The 15,971-nt window shown below is 45.0% G+C and overlaps 1 protein-coding gene across 3 annotated transcripts in view; it reads left to right on the plus strand.

Moving 5' to 3' along the window:
- LOC146672546 (uncharacterized) overlaps positions 1–13,028 on the plus strand; it is a 53,620-nt gene extending 40,592 nt beyond the window's left edge. For 2 of the 3 annotated variants that reach the window (XM_085401300.1, XM_085401299.1), the window contains exon 4: positions 11,752–13,028. In XM_085401300.1, coding sequence (XP_085257426.1) covers positions 11,752–12,444 — 693 coding nt within the window. In that variant the 3' untranslated portion in view covers positions 12,445–13,028. Of the gene's footprint in view, positions 1–494; positions 5,125–11,751 lie in introns of those variants that run through there. The other variant, XM_085401301.1, reaches the window with a different exon arrangement.
- The last annotated feature ends 2,943 nt before the right edge of the window (positions 13,029–15,971 follow it).

A 15,971-nucleotide genomic window follows, 5' to 3' on the forward strand; every position in this document is an offset into this window, starting at 1 on the left:
ACCCCCAAGATCCTATATGTATGTGTAATGAGAGTGTGAGTAATGTGATTGTCTAAGATGTGGGATAAAATTGAGGCAGAGGCAGCCAGAAGGGGACAGAGGGGTGGGGGGTAGCCTCCTCTGCACCCTGGTGACATACCCCTACTCCAAGGCCCTGCATGTGTGGGTGGTTGTGGTGGAGCGGGAAGAGGGAGGCAGCTGGAGATGGGGAGCGAAGGAAGGGAGGGGCAGGTGACCCCTCCCCGGGGCCAGCTCCCCCGCTGACCCCAGTAGGCACTCCCATACTCCGCGACCCGCCAGGGAAAGGGGGCCCAGGCCCATCCAGACCGGGACCCAGCGCAGCAGCGCCCCCCAGCCCCGGGACAGTCCACCCAACCCCACCACAGAGAAAACTGCACCCACCCCACCATCCACTCATCTTCCAGACTACATGAGACAATAGACACCCAGGCTGAGATCTTCCTCCACCTCTCCTGTATCTCCCCCTCCTGCAGAGAGTTCCTGAGGAGAGGAAAGCTCCTGCAAGGTGTGACAATCTCCCCCACCAGTTGAAGAGCCCCCCAGGTGGCTCGACGCACCGGCGGCACCCTGCGCCAGGGATGGGCCCCCATGCACCCACCCGCCCTCAACCCCGGCAACACACCAACCAGGATCCAAGGCCCCGAGGCCCGGCCAGGGCCCCAGCCCAGAGACGGAGCGCCCCCAGAACCTCACGCCCATCCCGGACCCACCCAGGGGCAGCCAGGCTACCAGGTCAGTAACCCACGTCCGTCAGCAAAGACCCTCCCTTAGCCCCGCTGCACGCAGCCACGAGGAAACAGTCACCTGAGAGCCAGAAGAGCCCCCAACCGGACATGACCGCTACCCCGGGTTGAGCCCCCCAAGGAAGATGCCTCCGGGGAACCCCCCGACGCCCTAAGCCTGTCCCTACCCCCACACCAATCACAACAGTGAAGGCGGGACCAAACTATGACCCCCCCCCACCCCCACTAGGTGATGGAGCTGATCAAAGGAGCCCAGAGCAATTGATCTGATGTGGTGGCCGAGGCTGTATCAAGACTAATGTAATCTAATAGATAATTTCTATATTGGTTAGAATTAAGATTGTTTTTATTTTTCCAGTTCATGAGGACAGTTTTCTTGGCTATGCATAGGGCAGTGAAAACCATATGGGCAATATTCTTTTCTGAAGTGACATTATCTAAGCTGCCCAACAAACACACTAAGGGGGAAGTTGGAATGTTACATTTCAGACATTTTGATAAGTCTTCACATATCTCGCGCCAAAACTTCTGCACTGGTGGACAGAACCAAAGAGCGTGAATGTAATTGTCTGGTGTATTGCCTTGACAGTGTGAGCAGTTGTTGGAAGATGTAAAGCCTATCTTGAACATCCGATGACCTGTATACTGCACTCTATGTAGTATTTTGTATTGTATTAATTGCAGACTGGGATTTTTAATCAATTTAAAGGTTTTTAAGCATACCTGAGACCAGAAGTTTTGGTCTAAACTGACTGATAAATCTGCTTCCCACTTTGCAATAGGAAGGGATATTGATTCATCTAATTTAGAAAGTGTTCTGTATATTTTAGATAATAATTTGGGGGATTTAAGAGTAAGGAAATGTGCCGCACTTGGTGGTGTTTGTAATTCAACTTGACTGAGGTTAAATTTCTTTTTTATTATGGATTTAATTTGTTGATATTCTAAAAATCTTTTCTTGTTGATCCCATATTGTGCAACTAGTCTGTCAAATGGAATAAATTCTGTTCCCTCTAATGTATGTTCTAAGTGTTTAATTCCTTTACAACTCCATTCTGGGAAATTAATCATATTATTGTTTTGTAATATGTCAGGGTTATTCCAGATAGGTGTACGTTTGCATGGGATTAATGAAGACTTCGTTATTTTTAGAAACTCCCACCATGCTGTCAGAGAAAAGCTGATGTTGATACTTTTAAAGCATTCATGTCTTTTGATGTTTGAGCTAATAAATGGTAGGTCTGAAATCTCTAGATCCTTGCATAGTGCCTGTTCAACATCTAGCCAGGGCTCATCTAAGAAGGTATGTTTTAACAATTCCGAGATGAACTGAAGCCTGTTGGCTAAGAAGTATTGGTGAAAATTAGGCAGTTCTAATCCTCCTCTATCCCTTTTTTTTGTAGCATTTTTAAGCTGATATGCGGGGGTTTATCTTTCCAAAGGAATTTGGAAATATATGAATCCAGAGATCTGAACCAATCTTGTGATGGTTTGTTAGGGATCATCAAAAATAAGTAATTTATTTTTGGCAAGATCATCATTTTTATAGTGGCGACCCTTCCCATGAGTGATATGGGTAAAGATTTCCATCTAGTCAGATCGCCTTCTACTTTCTTTAGAAGTGGGATGTGGTTTAATTTAGTTAAGTCTGAAAGCTTAGGAGAAACATTAATACCTAAATATTTAATAGTTCCGGATTGCAGTGGGGCAGAGGAAGTATTATGGAAGGAGCAGTTAATGGGGAGAACTGTAGATTTTGGCCAGTTAATTGAATAATCTGAAACTCTTGAAAACCAGTTTATTAGAGTAATTACCTCAGAGAGGTTGGTTTGTGTGTTTTGCAGAAAAAGCAACACATCATCCGCATAGAGACTGATTTTATGTTCTATGTTCTTACATTTTATGCCCTTAATTGTTGTAGCCTGTCTAAATGCTGCTGCTAGAGGTTCGATAAAAATTGCAAAAAGTGAAGGAGAGAGTGGGCATCCCTGTCTGGTGCCCCTCAGGAGACAGAAGCTGGAGGATGTCTGGTCATTTGTTCTGATACGAGCTGTTGGGGAATTGTATAATATTCTTATCCAGTTTATGAAAGAGTTTCCAAAACCAAATTTGTGTAAAGTTGCGAATAAAAATTTCCAGTTAACTCTGTCAAATGCTTTTTCTGCATCTAGAGATAATATTATGGTTTCGATGTTTTTATTGTATGAGTAGTCTATTAAATTAAGTAATCTACGAGTGTTTGTTGAGGAGTGCCGACCTTTTATGAAACCAGTTTGGTCAGGATGAATTAAGAGGGGGGTTATTTTCTCTAATCTCTTTGAGAGAGCTTTGCAGATTATTTTAAGGTCTACATTTAAAAGAGAGATTGGACGATAGCTTGAGGGAAATAAAGGGTCTTTGCCTGGTTTTAGCAGGAGACTAATGTTGGCAGAATTCATATTTGGTGGTAGTCTGCCATTTTCCTCGATTTCCTGCAACATTCCGTGGAATACTGGTGCCAGAATTGTCCAGAATTCTTTGTAGAATTCTGCAGGGAAGCCGTCTGGACCTGGAGCCTTATTATTGGGCATACTTATCAGGGCTTCCTGGAATTCACTTGGCGTCAGTGGCGAATCCAGTTCCATTGCCTGACTGTCTAGTAATTTTGGAAGAGTAAAGTTGTCAAGAAACAGGTCAATTTCATTTTTAGATGGGTTTATTTGTGGTGAGTATAAAGTTTCATAGAAATCCCTAAAAATGTTGTTTATTCTTCCAGGGTCATATATTGTGTTCCCCGATAAATCTTTAGCAGCACATATAGTTGTTTTTTTCTTTCTTTATTTTTAACTGGTTAGCTAGAAATCGACCTGATTTGTTACTGTGTTCAAAATTCTGCAAGCGAAGTCTTTGTATAAGGAATTGTGTGTTTTTTTTTTTTATTAATAGTTTCATTTAATTCTAGTTTTGTCTTGCGTATTTTGTTCAATGTTTCCTGATCTTGGTCGCACGCGTAGGCTTCTTCTAGTGATTTGATGGTTTTTTCTAATTCCTGAATATATTTGTTTTCTTCTTTCTTTTTGTGTGATGAGAAAGAAATTATTTTACCTCTCATCACAGCTTTCCCTGCTTCCCATAGAACAGAAGCAGATATTCCGGGAGTGTCATTAAAGTCTAAATATGAAGTCCATTCCTTTTTAAAATATTTAATAAAGTCTTCATCTTTAAGCAGTGATGTATTAAATCTCCAGTTTTTACTTGGCGTAGTATTATTCTTGTGCATTAGTGTTAAAGATACAGAAGCATGATCGCTGACAGCTATAGGATGAATCTCAGTGTCTGAAATGTCGCTCAGCAGTGAGCTGCTGACCAAAAAATAATCCAGACGAGAGTAAGAGTGATGAACATGCAAGAAAAAAGTATATTCCTTACTGTTGGGGGGAAGGGAGCGCCATGCATCGCGAAGGCCAAAGTCGCTCATATACTGTTTGATTATATTTGTGGATTGCCAATTGCGCTGAGTTCCTGTTGTGTTGAGCCTATCCATTTCTTCATTTAGTCCAAGGTTGAGGTCACCGCCAAGAATGAGTGCGCAATCGAGGTGTTCAGAGAGTGTACTAAAAAATCCGTGGAAGAATGAGGGTTCATCAACATTTGGACCATATATACTTACAATACATAGTTTTTTGTTCAATATTGATAGTTTAATAATTAGAAATCTACCCTCTGGATCTATAACTGTATCGAGTACTGTAAAATTAACATTTTTATGTATTAAAATTGCTACTCCCCGTTGTCTAGAATTATAACCGGCTGCAAACACGTTAGGAAACTCAGGTGTTTTAAGTTCGTTTAAACCTGTGACAGGTTTGTGAGTTTCTTGTAATAAAACAACATCTGCCTGTAGTTTTTTAAGCTGGTTAAATATCTTTAACCTCTTTCCTCTGGTGCCAGCTCCATTTACATTCCATGTGACAAACCTCAGCATGCCCATAATTGTGTGTGTATGTCTAATGATGTACGCTGGGTGTTTCGTTTAGACAGGTGGAGAGAGTGTGGAAACATCCCTTGTTTGTAAATAGAAAGAGAGAGAGAGAGAAAAAAAAGTGTGGTGAGAGACTCCATAAGTCTGACTATGTGTGTGAATATTCACTAATATGAACAAGCGTGGCTTGTGTTATGTGTCCTGCAAGTCTGTGCATGCTGTGAGGCTGTTGTGAATGTGCTGCCGTTGAGCGGATGTGTTTGCGTGATCGTGGTGTGAAAATATGGAGAAATAGAGGGTGTTGTTTGTAGGTGAGTGGGGAAGTAGGTGAACACAGCAGTGAAAGACAAGAGAAAGAAAGAAACCACATGAACTGTGAGCAACAACAAAAAAAGGAAACGAAACAGAAACATTCCAATTAAAGTAATGACGGAGGGTGACGGTGTTACTGATATTACTAGGTTAAACCCATTTTAGAGGAGAAAGTGTGAATGAATAAGAAAAGAGTGTAGCGGGTTCTTATCTGGAATCAATCAATCAATCAAGCTTTTATTCGTCACATGCAGGTTGCCCTGCAGTGAAATGGGACCCCCCCCCCCGACCGTACATATATCAGAATCATAATCAGAATACTTTATTGATCCCTGGGGGAAATTATTTTTTGTTACAGTGCTCCATTTTAAACCAACATTAAGACAAGACAGACAATACACTAACTAAGAATAGTACAATATATACATATATATACATACATACATACATACATAAGTCACTTATAAATAAATATTTGGAAAAGAAACATGTGTAGTTGTAGCAGCAAACAGTGTGTTAAGTGGATGCGTTGTACAGGGAGATGGCCACAGGCAGGAATGATTTCCTGTGTCGTTCAGTGGTGCTTTTCGGTAATCTCAGTCTCTCACTGAACGTGCTCCTGTGACTGACCAGCCTGTCATGGAGTGGGTGGGAGGTGTTATCCAACATTGTCTTTATCTTGGACAGCATCCGCCTCTCCGACACCACCTTGAGGGAGTCCAGCTCCATCCCCACAACATTGCTGGCCTTACGGATTAGTTTATTAAGTCTGTTGGCATCTGCGACCCTCAGCCTGCTCCCCCAGCATGCAACAGCATAGAGGATCGCACTGGCCACAACAGACTCATAGAAAATCCTCAGCATTTTCTGGCAGATGTTGAAGGACCTCAGTCGCCTCAAAAAATAGAGACGACTCTGGCCCTTCCTGTAAAGTGCTGTGGTGTTTTTAGCCCAGTCCAGTTTATTGTCAATGTGTACTCCAAGGTATTTATAGTCCTCCACAATGTCAACACTGACCCCCTGGATTGAAACAGGGGTCAAGTGTTTCCTGGTCTTCCTGAAGTCCACGATCAGTTCCTTGGTCTTTGCCACGTTGAGCTGCAGATGATTCTGCTCACACCACGTGACAAAGGAGTCGACCACAGCCCGGTACTCTGTCTCATCATCCCTGCTGATGCATCCAACCACCGCAGAGTCATCAGAGAACTTCTGAAGATGGCAGGTCTCTGTGCAGTGGCTGAAGTCTGTGGTGTAGAGGGTGAAGAGGAAGGGGGAGAGGACAGTCCCCTGTGGTGCCCCTGTGTTGCTGATCACCTTGTCAGACACACACTGTGGGAGACGTACATATTGTGGTCTTCCTATCAGGTAATCAACAATCCAGGACACCAGAGAAGCATCCACCTGCATCGCTGCTAACTTATCACCCAGGAGGGTCGGCCTGATGGTGTTGAAAGCACTGGAAAAGTCAAAAAACATGACCCTCACAGTGCTCGCCGGCTGGTCCAGATGGGTGTAGACACGATTGAGCAGGTAGATGATGGCGTCCTCTGTTCCGAGACGAGGCTGATAAGCGAACTGAAGGGGATCCAGGTGTGGTCTTACTATGGGTCGCAGCTGGTCCAGGATGAGCCTTTCCAGGGTCTTCATGATGTGGGAGGTCAATGCCACGGGCCTGTAATCCTGGGGGCCACTGGGACGTGGCGTCTTTGGTACAGGGACGAGGCATGATGTCTTCCACATCACCGGGACCCTCTGCAGACTCAGACTCAGCATAAACAGTTTATGAAAGACTCCACACAGCTGGGGGGCACAGGTCTTGAGGACAAGGGGACTCACTCCGTCTGGTCCAGCAGACTTGCCTGAGTGAAGTCTCCTCATTTGCATCTCAACCTGGTATTGAGTGAAGGTGATGGGTGGGGGAGGGGTGTCAGGACTCTCACAGGAGGCAACATGTGAAGAGAGAGGCTGGCACAGTGGTGTGGCTCTGGATTCCAGGCTGACTGCAGGTGAGGTTGTGGGGGTGGGAGCAGACACTGTGGTGTCAAATCTATTGAAAAACAGATTCAACTCGTCGGCTCTATTCTCACCTCCCTCAGTTCCCCTGCTGTTGGTTGGCCTGAATCCAGTGATGGTCTTCATGCCCCTCCACACCTCTCTCATGCTGTTCTGCTGGAGTTTCCACTCCAGCTTCCTCCTGTAATTGTCCTTAGCCTCTCTGATCTTGTCCTTTAGTAACACCTGGATCTTCCTCACCTCCTCTTTGTTGCCCCCTCTGAAAGCCCTCTTCTTGTTGTTGAGGAGGGCTTTGATGTCCTTAGTCACCCACGGCTTGTTATTTGGGTAACAATGAACAGTCTGAGCTGGAACAATGGAGTCGGTGCAGAAAGTTATGTAGTCTGTGATACACTCAGTAAGCCCATTGATGTCCTCGGCGTGAGGCTCACAGAGTGTTTCCCAGTCGGTCACCTCGAAACAGCCCTGTAGTTCTGCTAAGGCCTCCTCTGACCACCTCCTGACAGTCCTGGTGGTCACAGGTTCCCTCCTCACAATTGGCACATAGCGGGGGGTGAGGTGAATCAGGTTATGATCTGACCTACCAAGTGGGGGGAGGGAGGAGGAGCTGTATGCATCCTTGACGTTAGCATACAGTAAGTCTAAAGTTTTCTCTCCCCTGGTGGGACAGTCCACATATTGTCTGAATGTTGGTAGTGTATTGTCCAGTGATACATGGTTGAAGTCACCCGAGATCACAATAAAGGCACTCGGGTGCTGAGTCTGTAGCCGAGCTATGGCAGAGTGGATAGTGTCACATGCAGCTGTGGGGTTAGCAGAGGGAGGAACATAAACAGCCACCAAGATGACGTGAGAGAATTCCCTGGGTAAATAATACGGCCTGAGTCCAACAGCACACAGTTCAGTGTCCGGGCAACAAATCCTTTCTTTGATTGTTATGTTGGCAGGGTTACACCACCGGTTGTTAACTAAAACAGCAAGCCCACCTCCTTTACGCTTACCGCTAGCGATGCTGTCCCTGTCCGCCCGAACAGTGTGGAAGCCTTCCACGGAAGCATTCTCATCGGGAATGTCCTGGTGTATCCATGATTCGGTGAAACACATCAGGCTACACTCTCGGTATTCCCTCTGACTCCGTACCAGTGCTGAGAGCTCGTCGATTTTAATTGCCAACGATCGCACATTACCCATCACGATAGACGGCAGACACGGTTTAAACCTCCTCCTCGCTTCGAGCCTCCGCTGTCTCACCGTCACCTTTTTTCTTCTCTTCTGTCCTTGACCTCTGCATCCCCGATGTGTTTTCCTCCAAATTTCAGCTGGTACTTCTGCGGGCCTGGCCAGCGAGCCAGCCGGCATCAGGGCGATCAGCTGATCTCTGGAGTAAACAGTCCGTGCGTGTAGGAGATGTGCCGCGGTCCCGTTCCTTGATAAAAGTAACAGTTCCACGGCCACCAGAAGAACAAAAACTCTCTCAATCCACATGATTGAGTAAGAGATAGAAAACGGAGGAAAATACAAGTCAGGAAAAAAAAGAATACGTAAGAAAAAAAAAGCTAAACTAAGAGAAAAGCAGGAGCGACTGTAACAGGCTGCACGCTGGTTGGCGCATGCGCACTAATATAACACAAACATTACATGGGGATACAGGTCGGAGATTGGTAGAATCAGAAAAACATTGAAATATACACTACAGTGGGGAAAGTACAAGAGGAAAAAAAGAGACCCCTACTCATGCTATGATTCCATGGTAGGACAGCATGAGAACAGGAAACAAAAAAACTCCTCTGCACAAAAAGCACATAAATGTCCACAGCACAACATTGTGAAGACATGACAAGCCACAGGGGTGGGAGGGGGGTGAGGGGTAATCCGAAGCGAACACAGCAGCCGCCCCGCACAGCGCTACCATTCCAGCACGGCACGCAGACCCGCCGTGTTCCCTCGCAGGAAACAAGCATCGAAGGCGTTGGGAAGGGAGGGGGGATGAGTGCGTGCTTATCAGTGTAAGTGTATGTGTGTGCGTGTCCAGAGTTCAGCTGAGACAGTGTCCTTCGGCCTATCAGGCTAAGTAAACAGTCCTCCAGCCGATCCAGGTGTCCTTCATGGGATGGGAAGAATAGTCATCACACAGTCGTTATCAGGGAGTTTTTTTTGGTGGGCTCCAGCCTTGGGCCTGAGCAGCTGGCGCCGTGGTGTCCAAATGTAGAATATTGTTGATTTCTCCTTTATGCGAGCAGCGAATTTAGCACTCTGACACTGGGGCCTCGATTTCCCGTTGGAGAGCCGCGAGCCTCCCCATGATGGTATCAAGCTTCTGTTCCGTGGTGTTCTCGTTCTTTTGGTTCTGAGACCCCACAGCTGCAGTGAACCGTTCTGCGATGTTATCCAACTTTCGCTCAAGGGTGTTATTGTGAGCAGGCCCCTCTCTGATGTATCCCATCATACGCTCAATGGTGTTAGTTTGAGTCTTCACGGCAGCTGTAAGCGTCTCCAAGGTGTTAACCATGCTGCGTTCGGTGTGGGAGGCCGCGCCTCGTCCCATCGCTTCAATTCCAGCGGTCAGCTTAGGGGGGGTTTGAACAGCTGATTCCGCTCTCTTATTTCTCCGATAAGTCAGGGCCAAGCCAGCTCCGATCAGCAAGAACCCTGTTATCATGGTTCCGAATAGGTAAATATCCTCAGCGTCCTCGATAGACAGTCCCGCCAGGCACAAGATCCTCCAGGTCTGCCACCCATCCATCGTGTATCCGGCAGGGAAAGTCCCTCCAGGGCACTCGGGCTCTCCCGAGCCCAGACTTCTCGTTGAGAAGAGGGTGTCAATAGTATTCAGAGACCAGTTGATCAAATCCATAATTCTCTGTTAGGTTTTAGAGAACGACAGTGAGAGACTGTTCGAGGGAAAAATAGTGCACACGAGACAAGACAGGACACAAGAGGCTAAGCAGGGAAGATAAGGGGAAGGAGGAGAGGAGAAAAGTGCGACCGCCTTCACCGAGAGCCAAGAAAGAGAGTCAATATAACCACGGTGTGGTGCCGGGGTCGGTAGAGCTGTCCGTCCACGGCGATGACAGCACGGGAGCCTTTCTGGATGAAGCTACGTCGAACTGGGAACAGGACCTTGCATCGTTCCAGGATCTCTTTGGGGAACTGGTCGTTCACGCTGAAGTCCGTTCCTTTCAGCTCTCTGCCGCAACTCTTCACCTGTTCCTTCTGTTTGAATTGACCGAATTTGGCCACAATAGGCCGTGGTCTCCCGGTCCGCGACCTCACGCCCCCCAAGCGATGTACTCTATGGAAGTCGATGTTCTTTACGGTGTCCTCCGGCAGCTTCAGGTGGATTTTAATGAAGCTGTTCACCGTTGCCTCCGCGTCCTCTCCGGCAGATTCTGGAATACCAGAAAACACAAGACTATCTCTCATGCTACGGGCTTGTAGATCGATAACGGACTCTTTTATTTTTTTATTTTCAATGTTCAGCTGGGTCACGTTATCGGTGAGAGATTTGACCAACTCCCGTAGAGTGGTATTTTCAGCGGCAAGCGTTTCCACCTGCTGCTGGCTGAATTCCAGGGATTCTCTCAGAGATTTAAATTCCCGGTGTAAAATCTCCACCAGGGACAGCCTCGCATTGAAACTGGACAATCGCTTGTCGATTGACTCCAGGATGTCTACGATGTCTTTGCCGGCGGGCAATGTTGTACCGGGGGAGTCTGCCGGGCGACATCTCTTCGATGACGGCGTCTCAATTTTGGTTGGGGAGGATGCACTGAGGGCCTTCTTCATTACTAAATCTTGAAAACAGCGGTCGATGTAATCTTGGAGAGCGTCTAAACACCCCCCGTTGTCCTCCAGGGTGTTAGAGATGATAGAACAGATGTTGTTAGTTATATGACAATTGATTAGTATATTTGGTAATACTGAAGCTTGAAAAACCTTTGTTAAACTCTATGCTACCATTTGCTTCTTTTTTTTTTTTCCGCCAATTCTCCGGCGTCTGACGTCACCTACAACATGGGTCGCTTACCTTACTCGTCACTTCCGTCACTTACTTTCCAAACGCCAGATCTGAATGAGGGTGGGGGAGGTTCAATTTGCCATGTTGCAAGGAGAGCTTAACTTCTGTCTCGCTAGCTTGCTCTGCACTCTTCATTCTGGCAATGCTGTCTGTGTTGAACGCTCAGTGGATCTGCGTTCGACAGTGCAGCCTAGGCGGAGTAGTCGAAAGCAGATTCACTGAGCGCTCAACACAGACAGCATTGTCAGACGGAAAGTTGATAAAATAAATTACAAATTTTGTATTGTTCGATACATATGCGTACGAACCAAAAGCACTGTATCGAACGGTTCAATATCGATGCGAGTATCATTGCACCCCTAGTATTTATATTGTTATCTTGTCATTTTAGCCTGACTGTTTGGAACAACTCTGCTCATTAAACTGTGTTAGCATGTTAGCAATTCTACTGCATGGAAAAGCAGCTCTGAGTGATTATTCAGATTTTCCTTTCAGTTATGATTTTAGTATTACTGTAGTATTATGGTGGTAGTATTGGAGTTATTGCAGCCCAGTAAACTGAGTGTGTTAACTGAAACAGTCAAATGTAGTTGGACGTTTGCAGAGATGCTCTTTATTTCAGGCGACGTTCAGGATACAAATGTTGAAGGACTGACTTACACTGTCTTTGTGTCTTTGTTTAGAAGCAGAGCGACACAGATGGATCCAGTTCTCAACCCTGTCATCACTGTGGTGGTGGGAAAGACTTTCATTGTGACCTCTGTGGAAAAACTTTCAGTCAGCAAAAGACCCTAAAAGTACATCAACATAGACACACTGGAGACAAACTGAAATACTGCAAAGAATGTGGGAGAAGCTTCACCACACCAAGTGATTTAAAACAACATGAACTGATTCACAGTGGGGTTAAAAAGCACCTCTGTGATCAGTGTGGGTCATCCTTCACCACTGCAAGGGACCTTAAATCACACAAACGAGTCCACACAGGAGAGAAACCACACAAGTGCAGACACTGTGAGAGAAGCTTCTCACATTCAGGTAATCGTAACAGTCATGAACGTGCACACATGGAAGGAAACTACAGCTGTGACCAGTGTGACAAGAGCTTCAGGAATCTCAGTTCATACTCTGCACACAAACGATCCCACGTTACTAATAAACTGTTTCACTGTTACCAATGTGCCCAAACATTCACCTCATTGTCTGCTCTGTGCAAACATCAGCGCGATCACTCAGGGCTGAAATCACTCCCATCACTGGATCACAGTGAATCTGAAGACACAGAAAGATCCTCTGGTTTCTGTGTCAGACTCAAAAAGCTTGAGATCAGGCTCCACAGAGTTCAGATAGAATCATTTAAACTTGTGTTGAACTGAACTGGTTGCTGGGCTGAACTTCTACATAATACAGATCTACATGGGATCTTCTTTTGTTTTTTACTGAGTCAGTTTTGTCCTTTTTTCTCTGTCCTGGTTTTGCTCGTCTGTAAATGATTGAAACTCAGTCAAATAGTTCATTGTTCTCCAGCAAAACGTTTTGGAAACTCATGTTTAACCTTTAAAACTCTGACATGTTTTAGCACACAAGGCTTCATCGGGGAGTTCACTCATGATTGGACCATGAGAATAAAGGTTTTTAGTGGTTTTATTATAAAGGTTTTATTATTATATAACAATGTTAATAATAATATCAATAACATTGAGGCACATTGTGTGGAGGAGGTTCAGTCATATCCTGATCATCCAGACAGATTTGATGGTTTTTATCCTCACCTGCTGTGTAGAAATGGTCTGACTGGTCGCTGTTACTGGGAGGTCGAGTGGAGAGGAGACGTTTATATATCAGTGAGTTACAGAAGCATCAGAAGGAAAGGAGGCAGAGACTGTGTGTTTGGAAACAATGATCAGTCCTGGAGTCTGAGCTGCTCTGATGATGGTCCTCGTTCTGTCAGGCACAATAACAGACTAACATCCATCTCCTCCTCCGTCTCTAACAGAGCAGCAGTGTATGTGGACTGTCCTGCTGGCACTCTGTCCTTCTACAGAGTCTCCTCTGACACTCTGATCCACCTCCACACCTTCAACACCACATTCACTCAAACTCTTTATCCTGGGTTTATGGTCTGGTCTGGTTCCTCAGTGTCCCTGTGCTGAGTGGAGTGTAAAGAGTGTCTCCTGTTACAGAAACACTCTGACTGTTGAACAGATAGTTCAGTCTGTACATGTCTGTCTCTTTCACTCACAAACACGTTTTCAGATTCATGGATTCAATCAGTTGATGTTTGAAACTCTTCTAAATGATTCCTTGTAAACTTCTTCCTCTTCAGTCACAAACAAACAGGAAGTGATGTCACATGTGTTCCTGTCCACACAGCAGAATGAGTCTATTGCTGACAGTGATGTACAAACAGAGTGAGCATTTCTGAGGCCCAAAATAAACTGAGTAGTTCACTGAATGAACAATGGACTGTGAGCTCAGTTCCTTCATCATTAGTATGGATTATATATGTATATGTATTATATTAGTATCATATATATCAGGTGCTGCTGCTTTCAGTCATTGTGCAAATGTGCTGTTTGTAAGCTTGTAAAGCTGCAGTCAGCTGAGACTGAAGAAGTCACCTGATCAGTGAGCAAACGTTTCTGAAAACGTCCAGATGAACAGAATCAACCTTTTGGGATCAGCCAGCAATGCAGCATCATTGTTGTTCAGCTTCAGAGGTTTGCAGGAATGAACTGATGACCAGAAACAGCTGCAAAGTCCAAGAAAATACCAGCTGGAGTTCAGCTGCATTTGAAGAAGTCAAAGAAAAGTAAGGATGGCAAAGGGCGACGTTTTCTTTCAAAGAGCTGCAAACATGGTCGACGCCTCATTAGAAGAATCATCTGGACATTTGTGAGGAACTCTAACCAAGAAAGCAACGTCACACAGATCCAACAGACAGTTTCCATGACTGCAAGTGTTGAGTGGAAAAATGCTACATTGCATTATTGCATCCTCTCACCACAGGAGGCGCTGTTGGCACCACTGATTGCTGATCAGCTGTTCTCTGATGATCTGATTGATACTGTGAATAACGGGACTCACTGAACTCTGTGACACAGTGAAGATTACAGAGTTTAACTTCAACATCTGACTGACGTCACACAGACAGAAGGATGAACCAGTGAGGCACAGAACACAGTTACTGGAGATACTGGATCAGCTCCATGTGAACCTCTGATGGAGAAGCTGCTGAGCCAGAGAAACATCAGGACATGACAGCAGCTGCACTTCTGTGTGATACGATGAATCTCAGTTATTGATCCAACACACAGTAAATACAAAGATCAGGATTTCTGAGAGTAATCATTATGAGTCTGAACACATGATCACTGAATGTTAGTCTCCACAATAATAAGCTAACACAAGCAAACACAGCTTTCAGCTCTTATTTTGAAACTGGCTTATTTAGAGAGCTGTGATGTGAGCGTGCCTGGCTCTGAGGCACTTGGGTCAGCCTCTGTTGTTTAGAAGTGTTACAGACTGTGAATGACACAGACCTGTCAGTTTCCATGTTTGTCTGTAACACAGCTCAGGGGCTCCATGCTGAACGCATCCATCCAGTGTTATTGATCCAGGACTGATACCAGCATTGGGATCAATACTACAACACACAATCACATGTGTCCACGTGATGCAGTTTGAAGAGCAATCAGATGTCTCTGTATGAGGAGGCGGGGTCACAGGAGGTTCACAGAAACTCTGCAGCAGCATCATCAGCTCACATGGAAACTTTGATGATTCACTTCTGTGGTGTTTTTACAGAAACACGTCACAAAATTAGCTCCACCTGTTTTGTGAGCTTTGAGTTTCTTGTCTTCATCCTGGATTCTTGTGTTGCTGTTTTTACACACAGCAGATATTTCCTGGTTGCTTCCTTGATGACCACATGAAGCTTTCTGAAGCTTGGATTGAAAACGCTTCATTACTCAAAGCTTTCCAACACAGGCCTCTGTGCTGCCATCTGGTGGACAAACATGTGAAGTGCAGCGTGAAGCTACAAATGAAACTGCTTCAGCTACGTTTATATATAACATACTATAACCTATATAATGTGGAGATCAGGGAAATTATTTTGTTGCTACTGTTAATAATCATCATCATTACCATTGCATTAATAATATAATCTACAGCATTGATATTGCATTCAGATGTTTAAACATTTTGGTACCCAATTAGCCTTTACTACAGGTGCAGTTATAACCACTTTAAACTGTTGAGTTGAATCTATGATCTTAAATGCTTTTGAATGCTTGTTATAATCTTAAGTGTGTATGGGCTGATTCTGCTGATTCTGAGGACACTCTGTGCAAAGTGTTGACAGGAAACTGCAGGTTTGCAGAGCGTGCTTTTGCAAAAGTGAAACTAAAAGCAGAGTGTAAGTGCAGCTGATTCTGAGGAGCTGTTTGGATGATGCTATTTGAATAACCAGGTTGTTCATTATTATCTTTTATACTTTTATATTCTTTTATTAAGCTTCTAGTAGAGGTTCTTGATTAAAACATTTATTCAATATACTACATATATAGTTTTAGTAAACTGCCTACACATGTGAGAGTGGCCTCTGTTTGACTGCGAGCGTTAGTAGGTGAGAGGTGACACAGAGTGCCAAGTGAGGTCGTGACACACACACACATAGTAGATACATTCAGTTATAGGTGAGAGGTTAATCATGTTTGCTTGCAACTGCGGGCGTGCAGAAGTGGTATCTTACTGCAGAGCATGGTCTGTGGTTTTGGAGAAGCGGCAGTCAAAAGGTTGACAGGAAACATCTGCCATGAAGATAGAGATAATGTTCTTTTCAAACTGTGTTAAAAGTCATTGTGGTTTTGATTTGACGTATGTATGTATGTATCTGTGT

Source organism: Rhamphochromis longiceps, linkage group LG3 (assembly GCF_057381845.1).
Source record: "Rhamphochromis longiceps isolate RC_006_pf linkage group LG3, R_longiceps_female_GT1.1, whole genome shotgun sequence".
In the NCBI taxonomy this organism is placed as follows: Eukaryota; Metazoa; Chordata; class Actinopteri; order Cichliformes; family Cichlidae; genus Rhamphochromis; species Rhamphochromis longiceps.